At 41.9% G+C, this 16516-nt stretch overlaps 1 protein-coding gene across 3 annotated transcripts in view; it reads right to left on the reverse strand.

Moving 5' to 3' along the window:
- The window catches only part of sema4d (sema domain, immunoglobulin domain (Ig), transmembrane domain (TM) and short cytoplasmic domain, (semaphorin) 4D), a 65943-nt gene that overhangs the window by 16145 nt on the left and 33282 nt on the right, over positions 1-16516 (reverse strand). For all 3 annotated transcript variants that reach the window (XM_084046003.1, XM_084046002.1, XM_084046001.1), the window contains exons 4-11: positions 8168-8301; positions 4853-4998; positions 4226-4288; positions 4027-4125; positions 3417-3510; positions 2150-2269; positions 1330-1481; positions 215-390 (exon numbers count right to left, since the gene is read on the reverse strand). In XM_084046003.1, coding sequence (XP_083902129.1) covers positions 215-390; positions 1330-1481; positions 2150-2269; positions 3417-3510; positions 4027-4125; positions 4226-4288; positions 4853-4998; positions 8168-8264 — 947 coding nt within the window. In that variant the 5' untranslated portion in view covers positions 8265-8301. The remainder of the gene's footprint in view (positions 1-214; positions 391-1329; positions 1482-2149; positions 2270-3416; positions 3511-4026; positions 4126-4225; positions 4289-4852; positions 4999-8167; positions 8302-16516) is intronic.

The following is a 16516-nucleotide window of genomic DNA, read 5'->3' on the forward strand; positions in this document are numbered from 1 at the left end:
GTGCCCGCGTCGACCGGCCAATGGTCTGCTAGTCGACTCAGCGCCGTTCGAGTTGTGTACCGATAGGGACAGAATAGTATATAATGTTTTGGTGAGAGCGTTTGCCCCAACTGTCACTCAAAGTGGCTACTGGCCAATCACAGCGCGTCCTTGCACAAGCGTATTGGCCAATCATGCACAACTGGTTTAGCCTATGGAGTCACGCAACACTGACCACTGGGAGGTGAAGACTCCATAGATGACCGTCTCCTTGGAGTGGTCAGCTTTCAGGATGAAGACGTCATGGACCACGTTGAACACAAAGTTGAGCTCGGGCATGGAGCACACCAGCTTGGCCTTCAGGAAGGACGTCCATTTCTTCTGCAGAGTCCGCTGGCCTCCGAGGTCTCCCTGGAGAGACAAATGGAACAGTTCATCTCTGCAGATGTCACACTTATCATCTCTAAAAAAAATAATATGAGGTAAGAGAGAGGGAGACAGACATGTAATGAGATCATAAAACATCATTGGTGCACAGTCAGTGACAATAAAATGGATATTGACTACAGGTATGAGAAGGCAGACAGAGAGACTTGTGTGTGCGTGCGTGCATAACACTTTCTATGTCTATAATGCATTATAAACATAAATGTATTCCATTAAAATATGTATTAAAACACTGTATAGTTATAAGCACTCAAATATCCATAATGCTTTAGAGCAATAATCATACCAAATGATAAAGCATATTAAACTCATTCACTGCCAAAGACGACTTTTACGACTTTTTGTGTTTTTTAGGTGTTTCCACTAGATGGTGCTCTTCGCTAACATGAGTGACCATTTCATCCCCAGATGCACGCGGCGTGATCCCAAGATTTACTGCTCCATTCACTTCCTGGTTAACGTATGTTGGGAAATACTGGAGATAAATATTCTGTGACTACTTGAAAAGGTTAAGAAAATCGAGAAAAAAAACGCTGGCAGTGGATGATTTATTTATGTATTTATTCTGGCAGTGAATGAGTTAAAGTATCACAACGCATTTCTGCAAATATATATTGCTTTTCATGCCGTTATGTGGCCTATAAATCTGGTCCTATATTGCGCTGATCAGAGCAGTGGTTACTTATGTCCAGATGTCATGGTTGCGACGTCCACCCACACAGCATTTTTAATACAGGATTTAGAGAGGGAGAGAGTGAGAGAGAGAGAGGGTGTGAGTGAGCTCTGGATGGACGGCACTAGAAAAAGATGCAGGAAGATGTAGGGCAGGACATATGCCCCACACTCGGCACCATGCTGCAGGTTCTGGGCAGATGGCAGATGGCTGCGTGACGTTGCACTGACCTTACAGACACGTGCTACCCTGGGAATGAGCAGCTTGCCAAAGAACTCGTACTCCACCGACACCTCGGTGAAGAAGTAGTAGATTTTGTCGTCCTCGCCATCTGCCGCGCTTCCTCCCTCCCTGATCACGTCGGCGAAAACAAAGCTGGGCTCTGCAGCCAAGCGAGAGGAGGAAGAGATGGAAGGGGATCAGAAGAAAATGCCATGAAGATGGTTTATAAAGTTGATCAAAGTGTTATTTTAGTGTTTAGTTAAATATGGAAGTGTGTTTTTTGTTGTTGTTTTTTTATTCGGGAATTCAGTTTAGGGTTCACAGACAGGTGGATAATATATGCACAAACAGTTTTTTTTACCCTGCATTATCTCTGTATATACAGTAAAACAAAAATAGAAAGAAGAGAAAAAATAGTATATGTAGTGGGAAGTGGTTCTCAAAGTTGGGTCCGGTGACCCCAAAGGGGTCCTTGAGGGGATTCCCCAGCAAAATGAGTTAATATAGCATCGAAACCATTTTAAAGGGCAAGAACACTTTGGTAGAGGTTCGGGTTGTGAGGTTACCTTGTTCGTGTTTGTTTACGGGCTAAAAGAGTGACTTTGAGAGCGTTTTAACCGTACATTGTGTACAATGTAAGTCAATGAGGAGCATATTTTGAATGATCAATTTCTAATCAATGCAGCAATTACGTTTGCATCTTTGGAGTTACCTCATCATCATGGCAAGGTAACTACACAACCCAAACTTCTACCCAAGTGTTCTTGCCCTTTAACCACGTTAACTCAGAAAGAGTCAAGAACATATTTGTCATATAAGATGACTTACCATTGAGCCAGGATGTGGAGTATTCTGTCCTCAGCAGAGTCTGAGGAGTTGGAGAATATCTGGAAATAATCGGTTCGCTGCCTAAGAAGTTATATGCTGTTCCAGAATACAGTTCTCCGTCTGATGAAAAAAATAATAGGACAAAGATTTATTGTCAAGCCATCGCACACGTTTTTTTTTAGACCCAGGTCTTTACTATACGCACTCCAAATCAGAATTAGATAGCTCAGAAAATATATGTTTTTCAGAAAAGTTGTTAAAATTAGCAATTTTTTTCCACAACAGTTGTTTACAGTACATGCGAAGCACCTTTATGGCTTGCAGAATCACTAATGCATTCATTCATATATTTTTTGACCTACGGTAAGTGGGACAAATCGAATATCATGCAGGTTCCAACCTCAGTTCATGTGGTCCATAAGCTAGGACCCCAAATTTACCATCTAGGGGGAATAATTCTCATAGTGATTTTTTGGGGGGTGTACACCCCTAGTGCTAGAAAATATGTGATAATATTGCAGCGGTGGTAGCTTTCTGTGTGTTATCAATCCATTCGTAAATCATGCCAAAACACACTTTTCAAAATGATAGATAGAACCGAACACTTCAAACTGATGGTTTTATCTCATTATTGACCCTCTCTCTTTGGAAAATGGTGGGCATAGCTCAGACAATATGTTTTTCAGAAAAACTGTTAAAATCAGCAACTCTAGAAATGTCATCTATTACTGGCAGTGGCAGCATATATTGACTATATATTACACACAGTGTATTTCTGTTTTCAAAGATGTTGTAGGCAAGTCCACACCAATGCAACTAGTCGCAACTTGCAACCGGTTGCAAGACATTGCAGCGGTCTGGACTGACCAGTTGCAGGCCTGCGCCTTTGGGGAAATGGTTGCAAGTAGTTGCAAGTATTGCAGTTGCACAGTGGACTGGCTTACACAAAAGGTTTCCACCGTAAATAACCTGAAGATTTAACAAAAATGTCCACCGCAAGACTTCATGGCTTGCAGGTGGACCCCTGCTCCAAAAGTTGGAACTGTTTTCAGCTTGAAGCGCCCATGGTGCGCCGCCAAAAAACGCTGAATGGCAAGAATGCTGAAACATGACTAGGAGAAGGAGGGCTCCAGCACATCTTCACCATAAAAATGCATGACAGAAATGCACTTTCTGGGTATATACGGCCTCTTACACTCCATTTTACTACGTCTGTCGAACAAAAGTGCCCGTCTCGTGGAAGTTGTTAAAAATGTTACCGACTCACCAACCATGACGCTGGTGAAGCTTTGTGTCGGGTCAAAGGAGCACTTCCCCCTGCCGTCCTCGGCTCGGCCCGCTAGCGTGAAGTCTGACAGGGTCTGGGAGAGAGAAGAGTTCAAGGGTATTTGTCGCAAGTGGGCCCCCAAATAATTGGCAGAACACTAAACACTAATCACAATTTAAACATTCATATTATTCTTCTGCCTACACATACGTCATGTCCTAGTATGAGCGAATAGGGGAAGGGGATCAACGTCACCTGATTCCCTTGTTTGACCCGGCAAAAACTCAGATGTATGTGTCTCAAAGAATATGATTGTTGGCAGAATCGCGGAAAGTTTAGAACATTTTGCGTTCCCGTTTTCATATTTCACAAGATCGGTGGTTGCTGCAATGACCTGCACTACAATACTTCACCATATGTTGCGCTATGACGAAATAAACCCCCAAAATGTAACAATGTGTGCTTTCCGTAATGCAAGCTACAAGCTACAATTTTGAAATGTGTGTGTGCTCGTGTGGCCTAGTCGCTTCTTATGAGCTTGTTTTCGTAGACCTGGCCACTTGTTTCTCTCGCACAAATCTGGCAACACCGGATGGGAGCCGTCACTCACCAGGTAGTCACACTGCGGCTGAAAGGCGTGCGTCCCACAGACAAACAGCCTCTCCTCGTCCAGCACTTGAAGCACCCGGATGTAGTTTAGACAGTCCTTCTGTAAATGATCGAGAGATACGACTAATAAAGCCTTATTCTTAATAATGAAACATGTATTTAGACATTTTAAAAGAAATAAAAGAAAATTCCAATCTGACCTCTTTTGATTTTCCTTTGAGTGTGCACATCGTCATTGGAGTTTCTGCAACTGTCCATTGAACCTTTTAGAAGGGACAAAATAATATCAACATGAATGAACCCATTCAAAACGGAAAAGCATCCGTGTCATTTGAGATTTTTGACGTTAGCTATTAAAAAATAGCAGATCTAGAAGCTCACGGCACGTCACTTTGTGCCGAGCTGCGAGCTTGCACATCTGCTATTATTGAACATAATTTTAAATCTTGAAAGTGTATGAACTACTGATTTAGAAGGCATTTTGTAGAATCGGCCTCAGGTCTTAACTCATTCCTTGCCTAGAACGACTAAAACGACTTCTGTCCCATAAGCCATGCCTGCCTAGAACGACTAAAACGACTTTTTTATTTTTTTTATTTTTTTTTAATGATTTTTCGAAGATCTAGACTCCCATCCACTTCCTTGTTAACTTTAAACTTAAAAATTCTGTATCTCGGCTCCTGAGTACTTTTTTTTTTCAATGAAAAATCTTGGCAGTGGGCAAACGCGGCCAGAAATAATTCAGGCAGTGAATGAGTTAATGGGTTAAAGAGAACACAGCACATTTGTCTTCATATCTAAAAGGATTCCATATCACATTGTGATACCTTGTTGTTCTTGACTGTAACGTTGGTCTTGCTGAGTTCAAAGATGGCCTCCCGGGCTCCCACGTACAGCGCGTCTCTCTCCTCGCTCAGCAGCAGAGTGGAGTAGTTGAAGATCCCTGGCTCTGAGAACTCCATCAGGTCCACCTCTGATAAAAAACACATTAGATCACATGAGAGGATATCCACCAGCAGATCTACAAGCTGGCCAAGGGATTTGGCCGAATCTGTCGGCAACTCCCGTTACAACGTGTAGAGTTGTTGTTATTAGGAATAAAAAACAGCGGTGTAAATTAACTAAGTACATTTACTCAATTACTGTACTTAGGTAACATTTTGAGGTCCTTTTACTTTACTGGAGTATTTGCAACTGTCTATACTTTTACTTCTACTCCACTACATCACAGAGGCAAATATTGTACTTTTACTCTACTACAATTATTTGAAAACTTTAGTTACTAGTTACTTTGCAGATCTAAATTATTACATTATAAAACATACATTAACCACTTTAGCCCTATTTTATAGCTAGGCTATTTGTAAATAGCCGATCTACAAGCTCACAACACGTCGCATCGTGACACGTTGTGAGCTTGTAGATCTGCTATTTTCAAACATTTTTGTACTTTTACTTTTGTTACTTTAAGTACATTTTGATATAAATACGTTTGTACTTTTACTCAAGTACATTTTGAATTCCGGACTTTTACTTGTAACAGATTGCAGCATTGATACTTTTACTTGAGTAAAACATTTGAGTACTTTTTCCACCACTGATGAAAACAAAGGAGCACCACCGGAAGAGGAGGGCTGAACAAGATTGGGTGCAGACAGAAAAAAGTACAGTTATAACTCTGGTCGGTCCGTTTGACTAAGAATAGAGGGTTTCAGTGGTTGAAACCAGGAAAAGACAACGCTAATATCACAATAGGCCATCACAATATAAAAAAATCCCAGGCAGTATTTAGTCTCATATCACGATATCAATATAATATCAACATATTGCCCAGCCGTACTGTATGTGGGCCTACTCTACTTGTGGGGCATGAGTCTCTGTATACTTATGCAGAGTGTCCCATTACTGTCTCTCCAGCTATGGCATATTAACCTTTTAAGACCGGGAACGCATCTGTGTGTCATTTTAAGATTTCTTTGGGCTATTCAAAAATAGCAGAGCTTGTAGATCTGCTATTTTTGTAAAATCGTGAAAATGTGTGTAAATCTTTGAGAATATGTATTTTTTAAAGGGACATTTTTAACTCAAATCTTTGCTTCTGGGGGGTCCCTGCAACACCATACTTTGAGACGGGGGTCCGCGGCCAAATAAATATAATTTTGGGGGTCCTTCACATAAAAACGTTTGAGAACCACTGATTATAGCAACATACGTTTTTTTCAAAAAACTGTTAGGATTTAGACGAAATTTGTAGAATCCCCAAAAGCAAAGATTTGAGTTACAAATGTTCACGAGCTTGTAGATCTGCTATTTTTGAATAGTCAAAGAAATCTAAAAAATGACACAGATTCTTGCCCGGTCTAAAAGGGTTAAAGCATCCTGTGAGTGTATCCGTGCACCCATGTGTCACTATGTTCCGGGTGATTTATCGTGGCCCTAGCGGAGTTTGTGTTAGGCAGGCTAGCTGGCATGGTGGTGTACCAGGTGTGAGCAGGCTCAGGTTGCTGGTGCCAAGACATAAACATCACAACCATGAAAGCAAACACCCTCACTGACTGACCGAATAACTGGCTGAGTCACTTGAGAGTAGAGAAACTCCATTTTGCTTTGAGCCGAGCTATACCACATGCAGCAGGGGCCGTCACCAGGGTTTGTTACGAGAGCTATTTATGTCAATGGCGGCGTACAAATGGGAGCTTCCTCCCTGGCCCATTAGGAGGCATTACTTGAGAACCCGCGATGTGACGGAGACGCGAAGGTGTTGACCCAACAACCCCCCATGTCTGGAAATAGATGGTGACAATTTCATAATATTTCTTTAAACTGAAAAAAAAAACGAACAAAAGAAAAACATTGAAATTGTCTGTAACCTCAAATGAGAGTAGGATCTTTCACATCCATAACTACATGCTGTACTTTATTGTACGATGAAAAGAGAAAATCTTCAAGCTACGAGCTTGTAGAATCTACAAGTAGATTGTATATTTTTCAAAATTTTAGGAGAAACTTACAAATAACAAAATTACAAATAACACAATCTTGAATCTTCACAAGTAAAAAGTGAGGAAGAGAAATATATATAAATGTTTTAAATATTTTTTTTTGGGGACCTTTCTGCCTTTATTTGGATAGTAGTAGTGGATAGTGACTGGAAACAGGGAAGAGAGAGACAGGCAGTGACGCGCAGCAAAGGTCGTCAGGCTCGGGAATCGAACCCGCGACATGCTGTCAGGCTGCATTGGAGCCCATGTGGTATGCGCCTTAACCGCTAGACCATCGGCGCCCCCCGGGGAAGAGAAATATTCGCCTATTTTCTTTTGGTGCCTATAATGACATGCCCAAAATAGGGGCATCGGGTCGCAAGTGGTTGACCTCGAGTGAGCGTCTGAACTTTCACATCCTTCAAGTGGATTACGGTCCATTTCATCCTTTGACACATGATCCTGCATTAGTCAGTGTTCCGGTCTCTCGTATAGCCACAGACACAACTTGAGGAGGTTGTCTGCCCCATCGGCCAGAGACACACTAATGAAAAGCCTTGGGTTACTGCAGTGTGGTTCTCAAAGTGGGGGGGGGGGGGGGGGGGGGGCGCGGGGACCCTCGGGGGTCCTTGAGCAGGTTTCAGGGGGGTCCGTAACAAAGTTGGTTAATAAAAGCGTAAAAGTCAATTTAACCCCTTTAAACCTGTTTGAATTGCGTCGAAAATAGGCGATTTACAAGCTCTCAATACATCGCATTGCATTCTCAAAGTGGGGTCCAGGGACCCCCAGGGGTCCTTGAGGGAGTTCCAGGGGGCCCCCAGCAAAATGATAGATAGTTAGGAACCAAATGGACCCTTGTGGGTCTGTAACTATGAGTGTACAAATGGAACCATTTGTACACTCTCAGAGTTAAATTAACATTGATTTTACTATATAAATTGGGGTCCCAGAGATAGAAATGTCATTAAATGGGGGTCTGTAGCCTAAAATGCATGTCAAACTGGGTGGTCCTTGAAATTAAAATGGTTAAAAATCACTGCTAGAGACGTAAAAATCTTGTCCTTGGCATATCTTTTCAAATGGGGGTCCGCGGGCTAATAAGTGTCCATTTGGGGGTCCTTGACATGAAAAAGTTTGAGAACCACTGGTCTAAATGATTACCTTGGTGTTTGAAGGAGGTGCGAGGCACAGTGTGGGGTCCATGAGTGGACACCTCCAGGAGCAGGCCCAAGAAGACCCCCAGCACTCCAAACCCCATGTTGGACTCCGTCAGCTTTGGAACCGTGAAGTTTCCCCTGCAACACACAGAGGGAGAGACCAAGGTGTTTAACATCTTGTGACTTTACACACAAATAAATCTCCAAAATCCCCTCTATGAAGACGTACACTGTTTCTTTAAATGTTGGTCTTACGTATACAGAGACGGGCACTAAAGCAATCGAACACACTTTCACCTCATACTGAAAACTGGCGGAATGGTATTATCTTGTTTTATATTGTGTAGTGTGGCATAGCATGCGACGAGAACGATTGAAACCTTTGTGCCTGCTCAGAAATTAGTTTTTGGGAAGCCACAGCCACAAATAAAACAAAAACACATTTACAACAGGGTTTCTCCAACAGAGTGGAGTAGACCTTGCTGAGCTCTAATTCAACTCGGAATCATTATTAACCAATGCTACTAAGCACACATCCTCTCTCTAGCAGTTTCAACTTATCATTATACAATCCACTGCAAAAGCTGTGTGGGCGGCATTATATTTTCAGTCACATCAAAAGGTATGCTAGTTGACTCACAAACATGAAACAGCCAGGCTCCCTTTGGACATAGCTGTTAACCACATGAACCCATAGTGTGTGTGTGAGAGCAATGAGGCAGAAAAACAGATGGGCACGGGTGTCGAGTTGGGCAAGGGCTCAGGGATGAGTAACGGGATCAGAGAAAGGCATGATTACGTGACGCGTGACATGATGGCGTGACGTGTCATCAAGGCTCTGTCTGAACAGAAACCATGATGTACAGCCCATTATGTTGGTCTGGTTTGTTTTAAGGTGACTCTCCACCAAACAGATTACCTCAGACTACAGCAGTAGTTGCTTTCCAACGCCTTTCCGAGTCGGGCCGATATCGGTGCGGTGGAGAGTTGACCACAAGCCACACACGCACGCACGCACACCTGATTACAATTAGTTATGGCATGGCTAATGATTCAGGTGCTAGACATCATCATCTTAGGAAGTTGTGAGTTTGTAGATCGGCTATTTTCGGTGTGCAACACCAGTGCGTAACTAAGTATACTGTAAATCAGTCATAACTTCCAACCCCAACCCCTAAAACGTCAACTCTAAAACGCCTCGTCCTAACCTGGAATCTTTTCCTAACCGTAAACTCAACTCTAATCTCCTCTTGTGAGCACCAGGAAAAATTGTCCTCACTATGTCCATTTCTCAAAATTCCACATTTGGCACTCACAAAAATAGTAGTACACAACACACAGAGGTCTGAATGAGATTATGCATACTGTGTGAATATCTATTTTCATCATATTCGGGTGTGTGTTATGTAATGACAGCACCGGGAACGCATCTGTGTAACCACTTTATCCATATTTTATACTTTGGCTATTCAAAAATAGCAGATATACAAGCTCATAGCGCGGCACCGAGTGCTATGAGCGCTATGAGCTTGTAGATCTGCTATTTTCTGAAAATGTGTGAAAATATTTGAAAATATAACGTATTTTTAAAGGGAACATTTTTGACTCAAATCTTTGCTTCTGGGGGGTCCCTGGAACAAAATATTTTGAAATGGGGGTCCGCGGTCAAATACATATCATTTTGGGGGTCCTTGACATGAAAAAGTTTGAGAACCACTGATATAGCAAAATAAATAAAAAAGTAAAAAAAACGTTTAGGATTTAGAAGACATTTGCACAAATCTTCACGATTAAAAAGAAAATTGCAGATCTACAAGCTCATAGCGCGGCACTTGGTGCCACGCTATGAGCTTGTATATCCGCTATTTTTGAATAGCCAAAGAAATCTCAAATGACAGAGATGCGTTCCCGGATCGAATGGGTTAAGATAGGGGAAAATTGATTCTATTGTGCATGTATTGTTGGAGCATATAAAACATAAGAGGCGGGGCTCCACGGGTCTATCGGCTGATGTGGATGACGCCGGCATTCCTGGTGTTTGCTATCATTCCTGGCAGCTATCAGGCCTGTCCTGATCTGGTTGTTGTTCTCCGTTTGCCAATTTGCGGGGACATCGTGCTCCTCCGCCTCCCCTCTGAACAGGCCTCTCTCTCCTGACGCATTCACATCTGCTGCCCGGATGGCCATGATAAGGAAGCCATTAAGCACAAGGTTCTGCGTCATCTCTGTCCGCTTGTTATCACGCTGGTTCTCAACGTGGGGTTCGGGGACCACCAGGGGGTCCCCCAGGTGATTTGCTTAACCCATTAGGACCGGGAACGCATCCGTGTCATCCGAGTGCCGCGCTACGAGCTTGTAGATCTGCTATTTTTGAAAAATCGTGAAAATGTGTGCAAATCTTTGAATATACATTCTTTTAAAGCGAACATTTTAACTCAAATCTTTGCTTCTGGGGGGTCCCTGGAACTAAATATTTTGATATGGGGTCGGCGGCCAAATCATATCATTTTAGGGGTCCTTAACATGAAAAGGTTTGAGAACCACCGACAATAGTATACATACGTTTAAAAAAAAAACAGTTAGGATTTAGAAGACATTTTGCAGAATTGGCCTCAGGTCTTAATGGGTTAAATGTCTAATATCACGTACAGTATATACTTGCTGCTATGTTGATGCACCTTGCGTCTAATACCATGTACATAATGTGTGTACGTAGATATCTTTTTTGCCCCTGCCTTGACCTTGCAGGTCCATTTGGTTACATTTGTACACACCGAGTTCCAATAACAACGGGGGATTTTGTACTGTGTAACTCAATGGAATGCCAAGATTGTGCATTAATCTGCATGATTATTTTGCACATTGACCTACGATGTGAAACTAGGTTACATAAAAAAAAAGCAAAATGTAAAAATACGTTAAACCCACAGAAATGCAACAGGCCTTTTAAGCTCGAGTAGAATATTGAAATAAATCTCTAAAATCTGCCCACTCCTCAATCCTGGTTGTAATACGTTTCTACAGAATGTCTATTTCAGTCAAATGACAGAAAATAATCTCAACAGCAAATGTTATCATAAACAGATTAGCCCATTTCCCACACTGACAGAATACAGATTGCTTCATTTCTGCTCTGTGCATGGTATTAACAATGTAAGAGTGTTATGTTGGAAAGCGATTAACTGCCATAATTCAAGAGTACGGCTCACGTTCTTCCTTTCACTTGATCCAATCATGAGGGGTGTTATGGATGGAGAAGTGTCCTATACAATGCTGTGTCTGTGTCGTTAACGTTGCATTCGTTTGAATGACATTGCCCAACATTATTAGAGGGGAAAAGCTCCTCGTAAACCTACAAATAATGGAGGGAGTAAAAACATTGCCTTGTGTTCTGTACATGTGCTCACAAGGCACACATGTACACAAGTAATGCCTGATTCATACTGTGGCGTTGGGCACCGAAAACTGCCGATCTACAAGCTCACAGCGTGCAGCGATGCGACACGTTGTGAGCTTGTAGATCTGCTATTTTTGGCACATGACACCGTCCTTATAAGTTAAGCATTACATTCACACAAGCAGGGTTATTGTAGATAAATAAAGTTAAGGCTAAAGGGGGGGGGGGGGGGTGTTAAACTAAATAGTACTTAATTTAAAATCATCTTTGAGTCTTTCCCCCATTATAATTATTCGATGTCATGCATTCTTTAACCCTTTCTTCTTCAGCTTTTACAAATCAAGACTTTCCTCATACCTGGACAAACTAAATACAAATGTACTAAAACTAGTCAATTCCTAACTAAAACTACTTAGTTGTAGGAAACGACTGCACAACTGTAAACAAAAAATAAGCTGATATCAAACACCAAAACTGAAGAACTAAATAAATATATATAGCCTACATTTAGCGCTGCCTGCAGCCAAGCAGTGTCGATTCGTCGACTAAAACTTAAAAAATAATGTTTGTTGACTACCTTTTTTCACTGAAGAAAACTAAATAAAAACTAAGCTATGGTGACTAAAACTGAGACTAAATATATTGACAATTTCGTCAACAAATAAAGACTAGACTAAAATGTTAGGGAGGGGCTAGTGGAGAAGAGATCCAGTACAAATAAGACAATTCATTTTATGTTTGGTTGCGCTCGGGTGTTGCGCTCCGAAAATAGGAGATCTACACAAGCTCACAACGCGGCACGCTGCGACGCGTTGTGAGCTTGTAGATCGGCTATTTTCAGCATGAAACCAAGTGTAAAATCTGCCATTACGACGCCATCAAGGCCCGCAAAAATACATTTTAGTCGACTAAATCAACCGTAGATTTAGTCGACTAAAACTAGACAAAAACAAAGACATTTCAGATGACTAAACTATGTCTAAAACTAAATTGAATTTCATTCAAAAGACTGACTAAAACTAAATTGAATTTTATTCAAAAGACTGACTAAAACTAAATCATAATTTGCTGTCAAAATCAACACTGCAGCCAAGACATGTGTTATAATGGTGGTGGTGGAGTAGTAGTAAGTAAGCAGCAGGCACATGGGGGCCACTTGCTTTCTTCTCCTCTCTCTGAGAAAGAGAAAGTGATCCGGCACCAAAGCAGGTTATTCTGGTTTTCCAGAGAGGATAAAATACCAGCAACACACCTCGCCAGAACAGGCGGGGCAGGTGTCCTGAGTGGCAGGAGATGAAGGGTTATCAGGTGTCTCCTAACCAGCGGTTCTCAACCTTTTCTGGGTCAGGGCCCAATTGAAAATCTCAAAAGTGACGCTGACCACTTAACACTGCAGCCCAAAAGGCGGCCAATTTTCAGAGCCTGTTTATTTTAATGGTCAATCAATCAATTGTTTTCCGGCTTGGATTAATGGAACCAACATAGTATACTTGCAGTATAAACTGTAGTATAGTTCCTAATTATTGGTAACAAAAAGAAAACTAAGGTTTAAGAAAAAAATGACCTTTTTTTTTATAGACATATAGTTATATTATTATTCAAATCTTAGTGTTTTGGTAATTATTTGAGGGCCCACTTGCAATACCCTCACGGCCCACCAGTGGTCCCCGGCCCACAGGTTGAGAATCGCTGTTTTATACCATGTTGGACTGAGATAAGGTTTGGCTCAGAGAAACGAAACCAGAAACCTAACGATATGACTAGTCTGGACAGCCAAGCTACTGAAATCATGACGGTCACAGTCAAAATGCCGGAAAAAAATGTATGTCTGCTTCATGTAAATCCATTACAACAGTGACTCTCAAACCTTTTCATTTCAAGGATTCCCAGTTTGATATGCGTTAGGCCATGGACCCCATTTGATTTAAAAAATGTATCTCTGGGATGACATTTCACGGGTACATTTGGTTCCATTTGTACACACACTCAAGAGTTACAGCCCAGAAGGGTCCATTTGGAATCCTGGTCGTTCGGGTTAGGTGTTCTTCTGCAACGTTGGATTGAGATTACCGTGCTGAGGATTCGACTCATAGCAGAGAACTAGAACTAGATATGACTAGGAGGGACATCCAAGCTAATCATGACCGTCACACAGTCAAATGCCGGAACAAAATCGCATGTCTGCTTCATGAAAATCTCCCACAAGCTAGCATCTCATACAGCAGTAGTTCTCAAACCTTTTCTTGCCATGGACGCGCCCAAATTGATAAATGTATTTGACCGTGGACCCCCATCTGAAAATGTTGTGCCAGGAACCTGAAGAATTGCCAAATTATTCAAAACCTTTCAAAAATGATAAAAAAAATAGCAGATATGCAAGCTTGCAAGCACGGCTATTTTTGAATGGCCAAAGATAAAATACGGTTAAAGTGGTTAAAATGATTGTGATGCTGTATTAAATTTAGCTGGGAACCCCCTGGAACCGCCTCAAGGACCGACCCCACTTTGAGAACCAATGTCATACAGAACACAAGAAGCACACCGATAACGCTCTAGCTCAAGCAAACACATAAAATAAGCCTAGTCTTATTTATCTTTATTTCATGACATTACCAGCAGAGAACACCACAATTTTATAACAACATAAATCATCCTCAAATACTGATTAATGACCTAGCGGCACAGATTTGGAAGTTTCCATTACTAAATAGGTTAGAAATAGGCTAGTAATTAGTTAGCCCGTGGGGGATAAATCACACAGTGAGACAAGTGCAGACAATCAATACAGGAGGACAACAGCTAGAAAAGTGTAATTGATTATTGATGGGGCTGGAGAATGAGAACAAATGGCCACAGGGGTGAATTTCGGTCTCTAATACAACCCTCCTATGCTATGCGTTCGAGGAATACCTTTTCGGTACTGGAATAGCAGTCAAGCAGGGGTTTTCTTAGGGTTTCCACAAAACAAATCCACCACTAATGGAATTCTACCCTAGTTCCAACTGTAGCCAGGGACTCTACTCTTCTTCTTCTAAAGGGGGTCAAGTACACAAAGAGCCATTGTTTACTGTGGATGAGGACAACCTCCCCTCCCCTCTTCATCCTATCTACATCATCTCTGCACCGTCATGAACAATGCACAGAGACAAGAGGAGAGAGGGAGAGAGAGAGAGAGAAAGAGAGAGGTGGGGGTTAAATAAAGAGAAAGACATCACTTCTTCCCTCTCGCCCAGTTCTGCTCCAATCTTGCCAATCTAAATGCCAGGCCAGCTTAGCTGTGGGAGCCAAAGCCAGCGTTTTCAAAGATCACATGGGCTCATGAGACCTGGAGCAGCCAGTCTAAAAAAGACTAGATCCACAGAGAGACCGATTATGACACCAGAACTGTCTGTCTGTTCAGGGGAAAAACGCATTCCGAATGGATGAGATTATATAATACACACTTGAGGTGTGCTCAATGCTATTAACCACTTTCAACGTGGGGTTTAGGCCTGTCACAATTATTACATAATCGTCTAATCGCAATTATTTTTGCATAATCGTCATAATCAATTCCATGTTAAAAAATGTCATTTATTTTAAGGCAAAAATAGTGGAAATAGCAGATCTATAAGCTCAAAACGCGCTGCGATGCAACGCGTTTTGAGCTTATAGATCGGCTATTTCCACTATTAATGTTTATTTTTAAGTGTAAAGTAATTAAATGTGTTATTTGTCATATCTGCCCTGTGCAACTTTAGTTTACGAAAGCTAAAAGCCAAACAGTCATTTGTATTCATAATGTTCCATTCATTTTCAACGACAGAAACACAATTAAATCGTTAACCGTAATTATTTGAGTGACAATTAATAGTCAACTTAAATTTGTAATCGTGACAGCCCTATAGTGGTGTTCCTATTTTGGGGTGTGTCATCATAATATTGTCAAATTGTGTGAAAATAGCACATCTACAACCTCACAGCAGATCTGCTATTTTCCCTATTTTCCCTTTTTTATTTTTGCCATTTCTTTGTATCTAAAACATTGCGATGCCACGCGTTGTGAGCTTGTAGATCAGTTATTTTTGCTATTCGTCGTATGACGAAGAAAAGGACTCATGTGGATAAAACTCCAGATGCTAGAGTCTCATTTTCTTGTTTTGACCTTGCAAAAATCCCCTCCCCAAAAGAGGACACAAATCAAAGCCTCAAACTAGATTGCACCCACTGTCCGTGCGCTCCTAATGTCCCCCATCAATCTACCCATGGCATACCCCGCCGAGACTTCTCTTTAGAGAAAAGCTTTAAAAAGTGTCAAAGTCCGTCGAGAGGCACTGTTTACAGTAACATAAAAAGAGCCTCCTGGCAGCTAGCCGACGGTGCTCAGAGATTTAGGAGTGACCACACTGGCCCTGGGATATTTAAGACGGTAACCATGCTGGCATGTCTCTTTGAGCGCTTTGTGTTCGACTCTGGGCTCCTTTGGTTGCACAGGGAGGTTGACACCTGCTCGGGGCACTGGGGCTCCCAGCGCTCTCTGCTGCTAGCCGGGCACACAGAGGTTGGCAGGCTGCCACACAAGGGATGGTGGTGACGGGGGAGGGGAGGAGGAAACGGGAACTGTATGGGTGTATGGAGGCCATGAGAGAGAGGGAGGGTGAGAGAGAGAGAGAGAGAGAGAGGTGTGTGAGAAAAAGCGAGCAAGAGAGAAAGAGAGAGAGTGAGAGAGAGACAGCGGTGGAAAAAGTACTTGCACGTCTTAAGTAAAAGTATCAATACTGCAATGTAGAAATACTCTTGTTACAAGTAAAAGGCCTGTGTTCAAAATGTTACCGGAGTGAAAGTACAAAAGTATTGGCATCTAAATTTACTTTAAGTACCAAAAGTTAAAGTACTAACATGTTTGAAAATAGCAGATACAAGCTTGTAGATCTGCTATTTTGAAATAGCAGATCTGTGGCTAATGTACGTTTCATA

The sequence above is a fragment of the Gymnoscopelus microlampas genome (genome assembly GCF_963454915.1).
Source record: "Gymnoscopelus microlampas genome assembly, chromosome: 21".
Lineage (NCBI taxonomy): Eukaryota > Metazoa > Chordata > Actinopteri > Myctophiformes > Myctophidae > Gymnoscopelus > Gymnoscopelus microlampas.